The 15577-nt window shown below is 43.5% G+C and overlaps 2 protein-coding genes across 2 annotated transcripts in view; one reads left to right on the top strand and one right to left on the bottom strand.

Moving 5' to 3' along the window:
* Window positions 1-13080, top strand: part of LOC102386707 (solute carrier family 2, facilitated glucose transporter member 11-like) — a 16839-nt gene extending 3759 nt beyond the window's left edge. The window contains exons 2-12 of the mRNA XM_014518642.2: window positions 7-105; window positions 2584-2744; window positions 3617-3741; window positions 4657-4786; window positions 5975-6123; window positions 7753-7940; window positions 8376-8486; window positions 8608-8709; window positions 10109-10184; window positions 10763-10890; window positions 12034-13080. Coding sequence (XP_014374128.2) covers window positions 7-105; window positions 2584-2744; window positions 3617-3741; window positions 4657-4786; window positions 5975-6123; window positions 7753-7940; window positions 8376-8486; window positions 8608-8709; window positions 10109-10184; window positions 10763-10890; window positions 12034-12231 — 1467 coding nt within the window. The 3' untranslated portion in view covers window positions 12232-13080. The remainder of the gene's footprint in view (window positions 1-6; window positions 106-2583; window positions 2745-3616; window positions 3742-4656; window positions 4787-5974; window positions 6124-7752; window positions 7941-8375; window positions 8487-8607; window positions 8710-10108; window positions 10185-10762; window positions 10891-12033) is intronic.
* HSCB (HscB mitochondrial iron-sulfur cluster cochaperone) lies at window positions 12292-15553 on the bottom strand. The gene is made up of 3 exons (XM_014518648.2): window positions 15218-15553; window positions 13967-14014; window positions 12292-13689 (listed from the first exon to the last, which is right to left on the bottom strand). The coding sequence occupies exons 1-3, from the start codon at window positions 15396-15398 to the stop codon at window positions 13598-13600; spliced, it is 321 nt and encodes a 106-aa protein (XP_014374134.1). The 5' UTR covers window positions 15399-15553; the 3' UTR covers window positions 12292-13597.
* Between the last annotated feature and the right edge of the window lie 24 nt (window positions 15554-15577).

Below are 15577 nucleotides of genomic sequence, written 5' to 3'. Positions count from 1 at the left end.
CCCTAGCTCCCCAGCTGGACTCTCTTTCTGACTGTGTGTGCAATCGGAATTGGAGGGACATTTCAGTATGGATACAATGTTTCCATTATTAATGCACCCACTCAGGTAAGTCACCCTCTCATTATTCCCAATGTCCTTGTGCATTTTGGGCAACATCCTGCCTCGCTGAAACCGATGGCAATGTCATGGTGCCTTCAGTCGGAGCAGCACGAGGCCTTTGGCTTATTGTGACTCATGACGAGGACGGGGCACAAATTCGGAGAATCCCTGAGGGTCGGGTGAGGTCCTAGAAGATTGGAAAATGGGAAATATAGTGCCCAAAAAAGGGAAAGCGAAAGCCCAGGGAGATACAGACTGGTCAGTTTGACCTTGATACCTGGAAAGCTGCTGATGAATATAATCATGCAATCAGCTTGTAAGCATCTAGAGGACAATGCGTGATAAATAACAAACACCATGGATTTGTCAAGAGCAAGTAATCACAGACTTCTAGCAGAGAGAAGAGAGCAGGCGATAGGATATACCTTGGCAGAGTGGTATTTTACACACTAACTGGTTCAGAGAGACAGGAGATCATATAGGCAACAACGTGTTTCATCAGGTAGTACAGTTGGGGTATTAAGTTAAGGAGCTGCAGTCTACATCAGGGTGCCAAATTGATTCAGCCCCCACAGGCCAGATCCGGGCTGCGGAGCTGCGTCATCGGGTCTGTGGGGCTGCCCACAGGGATGGACGTTGTGCGGCAGCAGCACTGATTGCCTTGGCTCCTGCCACTTTTCTGGGAGCTGCGGCAATGAATGCTGCCACTGCTTTTCCAGCTGCCAAATTTCCGGCCCGGGGGAGCCCTGCAGGCACAAACGACTCTTCAAGAAGGATGTGAGGAACTTGAGCGATTCCACAGTAGACGTGGCAGGTGAAGAAAGGTTGGAAGAACTGGATGTATTTAGTCTAGAGCAGGGAAGATTGGGATTTGATGCGAGAAGCAAGGGGTTGGGGTTTTTTTGGTAATATCTTTTATTGGACTGGCTGAAATTGGGGGAGAGATTAGCAGCCTTCAGAAACAAAAACACCTTGTTATAAGGAGAAGACAACACAGTCTTGTTTCTGCCCACAGAGGACAGGGCAAGAAGTGATGGATTGAAACTGCAATGAGGGAGATGAAGGTTAGATAGTAGGAAGAGCTTTGAGCTCTTTACCTGAGGGTGGCGAAGAGCTGGAGCAGATTATGTCGCGTGGTGGAAGCTCCGCCGCACTGAAGCTCTAAGTGTGCATTAGACACATTTTTCTAGGACGGTTTAGACGCACACGGGATGATGCTGCCTTAAGAAGGGGATTGGATCAGCCCTGCATCTGCTTGGGATCCTCCAGACTTACAGTAGAAAGTTCACAGAGAATCAGGACAGATTGATTCTGTAAAGTTTTGGATGGGAATTCATGCTGTCAGCTGAGTGTTTTCCAAGTAATCTGTGCAAAATTAATTTGTTGTAGCATTTCATGATTTTTCAGATGGTGAAAATAAGCTAACTGTGAAAGGACAAGTCACATGCTGGAAACAGCGCAGGAGTGAGATTCCAGAAAGCAGACTGACTCTGCTCTTGGAAGCATTTGTAGGCTGGAAGCACCCCCTTGATTACCCAGGCACATACATTCAGAAAGCCTGAAGGCAAAGTCTTTCCATTAGTGTGGTTCTACTAGGGCCAGTGGCAAACACTGCACGCAGCAGTAAAAGGGAGCTTAGAATTGCATTTTACTTTGACAAACTGATCAAGTGTATGGGATTGCAGTTTATAAACGCACGAAGGCTGTAAACACCAAGAAGGGAGTGAGAGTATTTAAGGTGACATAAAACGGCATTACTGAAAGTCCTGGGATCAAATGCAAAAAAGGAAAAGGTAGGCTGAATATCAGGCTCAGCTTCCTGACAGTCAAATTTGTTGGGGTTGTGGAGCTGCCTTCAATGGGAAGTGTGGACACATTCAAAGCTGGATGGATCAAGGACTGGGAAGGGACAAGCCAGTATTGGCCCCTGGGCAGTTGAATTGTGTGTGAGCTATTAGTTATTGTTATCTTGAACTTCTAGCTTTTAGCCCCATGCCCAAAACTATTCCCCAGACTCGAATCACAAACCTCACGTGCAACTTTTAGGACTAATATTTCAAGAACTGGATGAACGCCACGTGGTCATCGTCATGTTTTGCTGAGCTTTACCTACAAATCAGTGGGATTATATTATGCATACACACCTTTGATTCTGAAGGCTTTCAAAGGTATTTATGAGCAATATATAGAAGGATCATTTGCCAACCACTTAAATACAATCCCTTCTAAGATCAGGTATAATAGCAGCAATTCACAGCAGTTCCTTGGAAGTAAAGAGAATATATTCTGGCTGCACTAGTGAGTTAGGATTCTGCTAACCAGTAAACTTTTTGTCTAAAATAATTCGGTCTGGATATACGGCTGATATTCAGTGAGATGTTCCCTCTTGCCATGTCAGCTCTGAGAAGAGAACCTCAGAAGTTCAGGTAAGCGATCAGTTGCTTCTAATGATGATGTTTAAATTGCCACTCTCTGCACTTGCAGTATATACACCACTTCCTAAATGAGACTTGGAGGAGTCGTTACCAGATGGAACTTAACCCAGACTTGCTGACCTTCCTGTGGTCTGTCACTGCTTCCATATTTTCCCTTGGAGGTCTTTGTGGAGCTCACATCGGAGGCAGCATGGCGATTAGGCTGGGCAGGTAAGTTATACACATCTGTGGAAAGTGGGTAGAAAATGGAAACTTAGCCAACTTCCTTTTCCTCCATCCATTATCATTGCAAAATGATGTAAAGAAAGAATTCTGAGAAAATGTACTTTATCTGAAGGACTCTTCAGTTACATAACTAGAAACAGAAGTGAATATCACTACCAAGGAATGGGGACATGGTATTTCAGAGATGTGTCCTCCCGGCTAGTGTCCAGTCACATGAGCGTGGAAAAGAGCCTGAACTGAGTCCAGTTCCTCTTATCAAACGTCTACTTGCAATTGAAGCTCTGCAGCTTATATAAAGTATACGTGCGCTCTACACGTCATAACACACGCGTGCAACCGGTAGCACAACCAAGGAAGGGGGACTGGGGAAGTCCTGGCCCTGACTTGAAGGTGAGGGGGAGAAAATAACAGATGCAAAACCAGACCAGCAGCAGTCAGAAGCTGCCACTGTCTCTGTGTGTCGCAGCTGCCCTGAGTGCCCTGTTTCCTTGTTACATCTCCGCGCACGACACAGATGCTACACGCATACAGATGAAAGCAATACGTTGTACAGCCTGCACATTAACACACACGTGCTGCATAGCTTCTATACGCTTTGCAGGTGCTCCATGTAGATATTGCATGTGAATAAATATACATATTTCACGTGCATGAATACATGCATACATTGTTAGGGATTTCTTTGGCATATGAGCATCAGATTAGAACTAAGTGCTGTTTTTATGTAAAGCAGGCATGTGTTAGCTATCCCAGTTTCCAGTGAGTAATGTATCTTTTAAATTAATTTTTTTCTTACTATTATAAAGGTTTTTTTTAATATTTAACGTTTCTGTGACTTCTGTTATTTTTCCATTTAGAAAAGGAGCTCTTTTGGTGAACAATTTCATAGCAATACTGGCCTCCATTTTAATGGGGATTAGTTTTCCAGCAGGATTGTTTGAGTTATTGATTGTTGGCAGATTTTTGATTGGCATAAATGCAGGTAAATGAATTTCTGTTCCTCACTTTAGTAATCATGCTATTTATCATAGTTTATTATTCTTATTGCTGATCCTTTAGGTAGTGGTGTAAATTTATATTTGCTTTACAGGCATGGAGACAAGTAAGTTTCCTAAAATATAAACTGGAATTGAAACACTGCCAGATTAATGGAGAGATTTAGAATTACAAGACTTTTTTTCTTTTTTTGCCCAGCTACAATTTTCCAACCAAGATCCATACGTTAACAAGACTCTATTGCTATAGTATTGGCTGAGTCGTAACAATAATTATCTTGGTAATAAGGGCATAGAGAGTGGCTTCTGCTCGGACACTTGGGCAGTGAAGACTGGTCAGAGTAGCACTGGTCATGGAAGTTCAGCAATAGCCGGGGCACAGACCAGGTAGCAGAGATGACTGAGAAGGGGGTAGATGAGGACGGGTAGATTTTCCTACCTGTTGGGCAGAAAAGTGTAAGAGGAAAACCAAACGAGGCTGGGAGAGTTTGGAATGGCCGAAGAGTCTAATGTAGAAAACCTGTCGGGCAGCCAGGCCAGTCTTCGTTTTACGGGGTGAACGGCTAGTGTTTGTTCAATGAGTCGCTCTTTATGGCAGCAGAGAGCTTGACCCCCCATTTTAAAGGCAAGAAAGTCTGAAGATCCTTCACACGCCATTTGAGGTTGTAGAACTAGACAGAGAAAGCATTTGCAAAGTGCTAAAAAGCTAATACAAGTCAATGTTTCACTTACAGGGTTTCATGGGCCTTTGAAGCCACTGTCTAAGTAGAACATAGTCCTGGCAACAAGACAAAGTGTCTGTGAGCGCAGCCCTGGAGGCTGCACACAAGGTCATTTACTATAGTCAGAAGCTGAAAAGTCTTAATCTACAAACAGGAAAACACTTCCTCTCTTATTTATAGGTATCGGCCTCTGTGTACAGCCACTGTATCTGGGGGAAATTGCTCCAAAACATCTCCGAGGTACTCTGGCCATGGGCTCTTCCATATTTCTGACCGGAGGGATTCTGACAGGACAGATCATTGGCCTGAGGTTAGGAATACCATCTTTCACTGCCATGATATGATTTCTGAAGAGTAACCAAGGTCCGGTTATCTGCAGAGGTACAAAGATCTCTCTGGAGAGGGAAAGGAGCAGAACACTGCTCTTTTCATCTCTCTCTTCTGACAGATCGATCAGCTAAAAAACAAGGGCTTGCATCTTGCATGAGTTCAGTTGAGTGCCTCCACATGGACGCATTTTGTTTACTCGGGCCAGGCACAGCCCGTGCTGGAAATCAGACACCTAGTATTCTTACACAGGCCTTAGAGCTGTAGTGCAGAACAGAACCAGTGAGGAAGCCTGTGGCTTACAAGAGTGGGGCTGAGAACAAAGGAATGTTAATTTATCTACTGCAGCACAACCACCATCACTTGCACATCCTTTCCGTGCAGGAAAGGTACCTGATGATACCAAATATACCAAAATGAAGCTTCTTTCATTAAGTCTACCAGAGGCTTCCAGCTGTTATATCGGTTGCCTCTGGCACAGAACGTGTGCTGCTTCTCACTTCCAGTGCCTACAGCCCTCCGACTTCCGCATTATTTTCCTTTCTTCCCGCCTCCGGACCTCCTCTTCCTCACTGCTCACTATAGGCATAGACTGTCATCAGTGCCTACTTACACCCCTACAGCACAGCTTACTAGGGTCCAAGGGAGATGTGGCCGTGTTAGGTAGTTTAGTTTTTTAACGTGTTTAAATCAGCTACTAGTGTTTGGAGCACAATTGCATTTAGCATTAAAAAACCTCATCACTTTGTGTGAAATACATCCTACTACAGGCCCCAGGTATAACAGTTGGGATGAATTCCTGAAACTTAAATGTACTCCATTACTCTCACACATGAATAAAGATGCTGCATTTAATGTTATTGGAAGATACTGGCCTGACTGACCTGCAGGCCAACAGCCTCTGTGTAGTGTCCAAATGGCTAGATCACAGGCAGCAGCAAAGCAGTTCCCCCTTGCTGATGGGGCTCAAATCTGTCTGGGTGGGCTCTGTTTTATGGGAGAGGAGGGAGTTGATTTTCCCCACCCGGTTCATTTGTGGCCTCTGCTGAAGCTGACAACAAATGGGCCTCGTTTGCTACAGGCAGACCTGTCCCCTGGGATCGGTGCCCCCTTTTTACTGAGCTTCTGAAACAGTGATCATCCAGTAACAACCTTTTCTTTCTACGCCCAGAGAATTACTTGGTGGAGCAAGGTATTGGCCTTTGTTGCTGTCCAGCAGCTGTTTCCCTGCATTTGCCCAACTTCTGTTCCTCCCCTGGTTTCCTGAAAGCCCAAGGTATCTTCTGATTGACAGAGGTGATGAGATAAAGTGCACCAAGGGTAAGTTTTACAGCCTTTGCAATTTTCCTATCGCTCTCAATCCACAGGATGAATATATTTGACTGCTCTTTTTCTTCTCATCTTCATTTCCCTACCACATCCCATGTCTTCTCAGTGAACCCTGAAACCTCCCAGGCACGTGCCTCTCCCAGCAGACTCAGAACGGGATGTAGCTAGCTCGCTTGACATCACCCAGCTTGCCTGCCCACTTCCTTCCAGCCGCTGCCCGGCCTCCCCAGGTCCCAGGCCGGTTCCTGGGTCCCTCCATCCTGCACTGGATGGAGGTCAGAAACGGCTGCCTTCTTGACTTCCAGCCCTGTATGAGGAAAACCACCTCTCCCTGGCTGTCCTCCCAAGCCCTGGGAAAGGGATGGCTATCGGAACTGCTGCAGAAGGGAGAGCCCTCCATCTTCCTCTCAGAACAAGCTTTTCAATAGAGGAAGGAGAGGAAGAAGACACTCCTCTCAGAAGAATGGGGGAGACAAGGAGCTGAGAGACCAGTAGCTCAAGCTGTCTCTGTGCCCTTCTCCCCAACTGTATGCAGTGGCTCAGTCTTTTCTCTGCTTTGTCCCACTTTCTTCCCTACAGCACTTTGCCTGGAAGGGGGTAGAAAAAACTGCTGTAGCTGTCCCCCAAGGCCTGAGAGAAGGGAGTGAGGAACCCAGGCCTTGCAGAGAGAGTTAATGATTATAAAGTTGTCTTTGGGGAAGCTGGAAACCCACACCATCAGGCAGCCAGCAAGACCTCCCATAGCAGGGAGATTGCTGGACATCATAAGTGCATAATAGGATGGGCAGCGGAGAGTAAAAATACCAGATGCAGATCAGCGATGCAACAGGATCTTTAAGAGGAAAATCCCTGTGAACTGGGGGATTTGATTCATGGAGGAGGTTGGGAGTTTAATTTGTGGCTTAGAAATACAGCAGCACCACTCAGGTGGTTGGTAAGTAGCACTGCCGAACTGGCTAGCAAGCTCCTCTGTACCCAGCAGCTGTCCCCATCCCGCTGCCAAGGATCTTTAGCAAATGGCCATTCCACAAACTGAAATAAAAATACTTGGGGCTTGTCTTGTGCCTTAAGGGTTAGTTTGGGAAAAGTAGTTCCTGGTTCTTGTAGACACCACGATGCATTCCAGGCTGGTGCGTGGCCTTAATCAGTAGCTTATTTAACCTTGAGGAATCTGGGGAAATTGATTTACGGTCTTTTGGAGATGAGCATGACCTTCAGCGCAGAAGTTTCCACCTCGCTACTTTAACTCTTGATGGTGTCTGTATTTCCTTAACGAGCAATCTGTTCTGTTTACGGTAGTACATTCAACATGTCCCATTGCTGTAACAACAGGAACACGGCTGTAACAAAAGACTGATGTACGCAGTATTCGCCTTTCAGATATTTGGGACGGTTTGTTTTAGCTCGCACACGAACGTGGGAAAACCAAGTTTCACGTAGAAAAAACATTTTCAGATAGATTATGTTCACATGCGTTCTTCAGAGCGATATGCTTGTTTTCTGAAAATCCCAGTCTTTCTTGCATCCTTACAAAAGTCGGGTCACACAGGGATCAGAGAGCAGCTGATTTTACAAAGCCTAGGGTCACTTTCAGATATCACTGTCCTTTTCTCTTTTTAGCTTTGAAGCGCTTTCATGGTCTTTTGCACTACCAAACAGAGATGAAAGATATACAGAGAGAACAATTTGCCTTAAACGGTGAGAAGCCAAAGAAGCCCTGGCAACTGTTCACTGATCGCAGCATAAAGTGGCAGCTCATCACGGTGATTGTGATGACTATGGGCCAGCAGCTCAGTGGGATAAATGCTGTAAGTGTGAAATCCCCACTGCTCCGGGTGCAAAGATTTTTCAGTTGTAATTCCTCTGTAACTGTGATTCTCAAGTCAGCATAGGAACGCATCAGCTTTTTGGAGCTAAGAGTGCTATTAATAATTTTAGGCTTATCCTTAATTAAAAATATCTACAAACTTCTCTCACACTGCATAAATAATCCCAATATTTCTACAAGCTATGCCTCTGATCACTGAGCTTCTTTCCTGTCCCTTTGAGCAACCACCTTTGGGTTTGGTTGTGCTCTGCATGTACCTTGACATGAAGCGATAGATTTCCTTTGTCTTTTCATGATTTGCGTAAGTCACCATGTACAATTTACTCAAATACTGGATAGTACAAGAAGTTGGCTTTCTGCTGCTGATGTCATTGCCCACTCAAAGTGTCACAGCCCTATTGATGTTTTCTTTCAGATTTATTTCTATGCAACATATGTTTTTAAACAAGCTGGGATTCCTCAGGAAAATATTCCATACGTGACCTTAGGTACTGGAGCTTGTGAATGCCTCACAGCCCTCACATGTGTAAGTGATGCATTCTCCTTCTGCCACTGGGCAATATTATTTTTAATGGTAGACAAGAGAGAAACGTGGCAAGCATTAAGTATCAGTGTTCTTAACAGAGAGCGTGCTATCTTGTCCACAGGGTTTACTGATTGACTACATGGGGAGAAGATTTCTTATCATTGGAGGATATGCCGTGATGACATTTTGGTGCATTGTGTTAACGTTCTCCCTGACATATCAGGTACAAAGGGATCTTGCTATGACACTGTCTCCATTTGAGAAGTTGTGAGAGTAGGGGAGAGTGGAGATCTTAAATTGGAGATGAATATTTCTTAATAACCAGGGAAGCAGTAGGAGTTGCATACGTTAAACAACAAAGCAGGCAGGCTTTTGAAAATATTAATTTAAGGGGTCTCTGTTTATCCTCCTAAAATCACTAACTGGATGCGACTGCCAGAGTGCAATGCCATCCAGCAATTACACAGAAGACTTTTAAGGAATCTGAGGGCATACCCAAATGAGCGTGGATGTGCGGTATGCAGTGCCGCGCACACAGGTATTCCCTGCGCTACTAATTTGTAGTGGGGGGAGAGGGGGAGGTTGACCCCGGGGTCAAAACAACCCACACCTAAAAAAAAAAGCAGGGCTGTGCACATAGCAGCAGTGTGCGCTGCCCAAAACCAGAGCCTGGAAATAAATTTCCCTCAAAAATACTCCTATGAGAGTCCATTTTAGTGACTTTAGAAATCTTATGATAATGTAACTATAAAAACAATAAAAGTCCCACCCAAATCAGTTCATAAGAACCTCACATACTTGAAGGCAAAAATTTCAGTCAGGATATTGACTCCATCTGAAGGCTAACCCTGTGAAAAAAGGCCATCTTCCCTTCCTTGCTGGTATAGTACAAGAAACACCCCAGAAAACCAGCTTTATATAGTACAGCTTAGTTCTTGCACGTCTAATAAATGTGATGTTTCATCATCATACAAAGCATGACTGTTTTTGTAAATAAATGCTATACTGTCATGATTAAAAAGCTTGTACATGATGGCTGAATGCTGAATGTCATCTAGAAAGCTAGTGAGTGGCCCATGGGACCATAGGACTCCGCTGTAGGATAAACAGTGATAAAAATACAGGCGTTAAGGTAGCAATTAATGTAGAATTTTAACTTGATTATAATGACGTCCATGGAAAAAACCTGACTCTAGTAATTATAAATACTGCCAACAATGGGACTGCTACCCTTGTGAAACTGCCCAGTGTTACATTACTGCTTTCAAGATTACCACGATAATACTAAAAAATTGACTATTATCAATTAATGGTGATTGGTTGGCTTGTCCTGTCATAATTTACAGCAGAGTAAGGCTAGATGTAGCATTTAAAACCGTCTCTGCAATTTATATAATTACAGTAAACAGGTAACAAGCCACAGTGATGAACTTAAAAACACATTACGCATTCTCTGAGACACTAGTTTAATTGAAAGAAATGATTACTTCAATTCAGGACATTTCTGTTGATTCAGAAGGTCATTTACAGGTTCAGCCCCTAAATACATTTGACTATTAAGCCAAATGTTAAGGTGTGATGATTGAAATCTGAATCATGTACTTTTCACGCTCTCTTTTCAGGAGCTGTACTCCTGGGTACCTTACTTGAGCCTGGCGTCCATATTTGCCTTCATCCTGAGCTTTGGGTTGGGACCAGGTATCGCACGTTAGAAAATATGTCTTTATAAATAACCTGCAACACATCTCTTAAAAAAAGAAAAGCCAATGCCACCTGTTGTGCAGACAGATTCCCCCCACATAAAAGATGCTGAAGCTCTAGCTAAAATACGTGTTCTCCTCTCACTAGAACAGCAGAGAGTACTGTAATAATCGTTACAATGCATCCTTATATGTAATGTAGCCAAACCACATAGGAAGCAGAAATTAGGCTGATCGTTATATGGTTAAGGGCATATCACTCATGCTGAGTTACACCTTTCTCCTTGGGCAGTTTCCATTGAATTCAACAGGGCTTCTTCTCTAAAAGGGTACCACCTAACAGGAATAAAGGTATCAGCTTCTGGATCAAGGTATCCGAGAGGAATCCCCTCAAAATACTGTTTTGTTTTGGTTTTTTTAAACAAGAGCCTCTAGATTTTTTTCATGTAATGTTTAGGTCTGTTCATGGCACATAGGTAAGCACCTACTATTCTCCCCTGCACTTTTGAAACATTCCCTGAAGATACAAAATCTGCACAGTAAATTGTTCTGTTTTTTTTTAATCAATCCCTCCAGGTGGTGTAACAAATACCCTGGTTGCTGAATTATTTACACAGTCTTCACGGCCCGCTGCTTACATGATAGGAGGATCCATTAGTTGGCTGAGTTTCTTCACAATTGGAATGCTCTTTCCTTTTATAGTGGTATGTCTTCATTACCTATACTGTCTTCTCTTAGTTGTCGCACCAGCACTCACTTGCCCTTTTCTCATGGACCCCACCAGATGCTGAAAATGCTTTTCCTTATATAGTATCTACCATTTAGAGGTGAGTACAAACTCCCTTTTCACAGAATATTATTAGGCACAGTCACTTTTACTAGGGCAAGTCATTTCAGATGTATACAAACATTAAAACCCACAAGGAAAGACTGTTAAATAGAAATTAATATGGCTGCATAGAAAGCACCAATTTCCAGGTGGTTTATTTTTTTTTTCCTGTCTCTCTGTATCTATCTATCTGTGTGTGTGTGTGTGTGTCTTTCTCTCTCTATATAGATATATATGTATCCTAACAGCATGTCTTGCTGCTGCTAGCTTGTTAGGTCAAAAAGAGGTGACACCTGTAAACAAAGAGTTTACTACTTATTTTTTTCACACCTTTAACTGCCCAAATTCAGTTGGGTACTACCACTTAGAATAGAAAGCTTCTTTGATCAAGAAACATTATTTTAGTGGATAAAACAGTACATTCCTAGCATCTGATGGCATAGCTTGTTACCTAAAAAAGCTCATGCCTCTGGTTCAGTTAGGGCAAGGTTGTACCTTAGGGATTAGCTTCTGCCTATTCTAGTGAAGATAAAACAAGGTGACAATTTCTATTTCTGGTCTAATAACTCCAGTTGTCACTCTTGTTCCTGTGGAGTAAGTCAACATATGCAATGAACAGTTACTGCTGAAAATTTGAGTAAGAACCTCCACCAGAAATCAGATTGTAAAACCCTAGTCTGAGAACGTCTGTCTACATAGCAACCAGCGTAGAACTTATTTTATCATTTCCAAACAGATCAGCCACTTCCATTTGTCAGATGTGAAGAATGCTACTGTAGAACAGTGAAATCACTAAAGCTAAAAAAAACGTTTATCATAGGTCAGCTGTATTGTACCTCAGTGATGTTTGCATCTTAAAGCAGCTTGAACGTTACTAAATTAAGAAATTACCAACCATACTACATGCTGATAATATGGGCAACAAGGGGGAGTTGACCCTTTCCTTTAATCTCATGTTTGGGAAAGTGATGCTGAATTTTTTTAAATTAATCTCAGCTATCCTTTGTTTTATTTTCAGAATGGATTGAAGCATTATTGTTTTGTAGTGTTTTTACTGGAATGCTCCTTCATTGCTAGTTTCATCTTCTTTGTTATACCCGAGACAAAGAACAAATCTTTCCTGGAAATCAAGCGGGAATTTCAAAGGCTTAATTTTGGAAGCAAAAGACAGGAACCGGAGCTGTGTGACAGAATACAGCTCCACAGTGAATTCTAGAGTGCATACTACACTTCCTGGCTGTAAGGCAGCCACTTTAATGAGAATGATATGCAAGTGGTTTTATAAATTAGACAGCGAAACATAATGCTGAAATATTGTATTTACAGGCAGCTAGTAGTATCATCATCAGGTGAAATATAATTATAAGACAGATGAAGCTTGCTGAAGTAGCATAAGAAACTAAAAAATGTGTATACAATACTATATACAAAAAAGACAATTCAATAAAAATGTTTAAAGGTATGGCTGTTGTCTTTATGAAAATAGGTCCTGGTGACCCGCCTCAGTCGATTTTTGGTTTATTGGAAATTTTGTGGTACTTTCATTGGATCGTGTGGCCCAGCTTCACATTCTGAACATATTAGCTCCTGATGCAAAGTAATAGGAAGAGCTTGTTTTTGACCAGCACTGAACAAGGATGTGGCTGGAAGAATTAGAACAAAATATAGCCTTTATGCTGTGAGACTAGCACCTTGTGCATTACATAATGGCCACACCAAACATCTGTTAATTGAAATACTCAATGGATAACACTTTTTTTTTTTCAAATGCAAATGATAAGTCCTGGCCTATTTGATATTCTTCCTACACAGCACTACTCTTGTAAGAGCACAACGTAGACGCATCCAATTTCTCCCACTGGAATGAAAGCAACAGACCATTTGAGTACCTGAAGAACGAAATGATTTTTTAAAAACTACTGCTCAAGTGTATTAGGGGGATGTCTAAGGGTATTAGACAAATCCTCTAGATTTCTAGTTGAAATCAATCTAGTGTGCGTCAGCAAAATATAGAAGTTGTCAGCTTTCCGGTTGTGTGGTAACCTTTGCGTAGCTCATCTGACTCTGTCTGGTTTCTGGTTAGTAAGAATCTATGCACACTTCTCTCATCCCCATACATTTATTTTCTTCCAAGACAGGTGGAAGATAGCACCCCTCACTTTGAGTACATCACCTGTTTTCTGAAAGAGCCTTGTGCTTCATTTCCATGCCTGTCCAGCCAGCATTTTTACCTCAAGTCTAAATTAACCATTAACACACCTTCATATTTTATTAGACTCAATTTCTTAATTCCTTACAATCATCATTTATGTTCTCCACTGACTTTTCATTTCCTCGCCTGTAAACACCTACCACAGCTTACACGCTGCTGTTGAGTCTGGACTAGTTTTACACCTCCTGCCAAAGTTTCCAACTGATGCTAAGGCAGGTACTGGATCTTTCACGCAGGCCTTCTGCCTGGAGACTTACTACATGGCAGAAATCAAGAGGCACGCTATTGTGCTGCTTTTAATTACTGAATCAGAAACAGTCACTTTTTAAATTAAGAGCTGTATCATCTCTCAGTGCTTAAGAATGTGATATCAAGATGGAATCTTCTTGCTCTTGACCTTGTCCTCCAAGTTTGCAAAATATTTCATTTTGGCTAGCAGCTTCTTGGCTTCTTGAAGATCATCTAAAATGAAATAAAACTGAAGTGTTCAGTGCGATGGGTCTTCGGTTTCAGCTTGGAAATGATTATTTTTCAGTTGCTGGGATGTACTATTAACGGGGCATCAAGACCTCTGTATAGGAGTCTTAGCTTAAAAACAGGGAATTTCAACTCAGAAATGAGATGTTTCTCCATAGAACAGCGGATACATGTTCTGTAGCATACAACACGTTTGGCAACAGCAAATGTGTTCTAGCACTTACAAAATAGCATAGTTTTAAATTGGAACTGACAGAGTTACCTCTTTCAAAAGCCTGGTTCACGTCTGTGATCAGTTGTTCTTGCTTAGCTGTAAAACAAACGAACAAACAAACCTTATTTGCGGTTATCTTATCAGAAGCATCATTTATGCTTAGTTTGTTCAAAAACTGGTCAACAAGCAACTTCTAATGCTGAATGAAGTCCAGTGAACGTTTCGCTGTCGCACACTCTGACCACCAAGCCAGGCCAGACCAGACTTCCAAGGTTATCCAGTGTTGGCTCCTGCATTACACAGTACTGGTCTCCAGATGCTTTTCCAAAGGACATGCCTACCTGATTCAAGGCAGCCCCATGCTGACACATGTTGCTAGCTCCCAAGAGAAATGTGGTGCCAAGTACACCCCTTTAAGTGGCTGCCAACCTGCTGGGAGGCAGAGCCAGCTGTGCATACCCAGGTGGTGACGCTGCTTCCAATTCAGAAGTGGCGCGTGTGAAGCACGTCTCAGCCTGGCACTGCCTGGAGCTACACAGATGTATTGCAACTGTTTTCTTTAAGCTCTTCTTGAGCTTCTGCTTTGACAATACCCCCAAAACCTCCTCTAGCCAAGAGCCATCTCTTTATAGGCAACACTACCTTTACATCATTACTGAAAGGTTACACGACTCCTACTTCTTGTTGCCAAACTCATCAGGAGCCTTCCAACTAAACTTGCAGAAAGTCAGAAGACATTATTCGTTAGTTACGAGTCTGTTCATGATAATGCGTGCAGGGGATTTTGCTGTCAAAAGTAATCTTGGCTCGATAAATTCTACAGAAAAACATCTGCTTTGAAATGAAAGGGGTTACAACACGCTGTGGGCCCCGCTGCATCAGAGCTGAAATAAGGTGCTTTTCAGTTTGCTTAATGTAAACACATTCCGTTCCTCGAGGGCAAACGAGATGTCCTGCATTACTTCCCAATTTGGCTGAAGAAAATGCAGTTGGCTTTGTACCTCAGTGTCAGCCGCAGCTGCTCTCGCGTTCGCAATGTGTACCCTTCACATGTATATTCATGGGACAGAGGAGAATCTGGAGGTGCCCGGGACACATCCAAACCCGTCTGTTTGGTGCTCATGTCCTTGGGCTCAGATGTCTCCTCCTGCTTACCCCTCCCCGAGATGTGCTTGGCCCAACCAGCCACGTTTTTTCCCCTGGTCGTCCTGGAAGCCCTTCTTCACGCCTGTTCTGCTCTGAACTTATCTTTCCCCAGCACAAACTGTGGAAAACAGTCTCCCATCACATAAACTTTACCTGCAATTAAGCTTTCCAGCTCTTGTAAGCCAGCCTTGTCTTCAGGATCTGCCAGCCTCTCGTTGATGTCCATGATTTCCGCGAGGAACTCCACGTCCGCGTCATCATCCGTTCCCTCCGCCAGCGTCACGCCGCGCAGCTCCAGCTGGTGAGGAGAGAGCAGTGGGCGCTCGCTCGCCATCAGCCGTTCCCCACGCCGCGCATCCCAATGCCCGGAGCCGCCGACGCCACGCGCTACGCCTCGCTTCACGAGCAGACCCCCCGTGCTCGCTTGGTGCCAGCCGGCCAGCCAGCTGGGGGCTTCTGCCCCCCGTCGGGGCTGATCGTGTGCGGACGGTGCCGTGAAGCGGCAGGACCCCG

This window comes from Alligator sinensis, unplaced genomic scaffold (genome assembly GCF_000455745.1).
Source record: "Alligator sinensis unplaced genomic scaffold, ASM45574v1 scaffold628_2, whole genome shotgun sequence".
NCBI classification, from domain to species: Eukaryota; Metazoa; Chordata; order Crocodylia; family Alligatoridae; genus Alligator; species Alligator sinensis.
The sequence above is the reverse complement of the archived record's forward strand: the minus strand, read 5'-3'. Positions and strand labels throughout refer to the sequence as shown.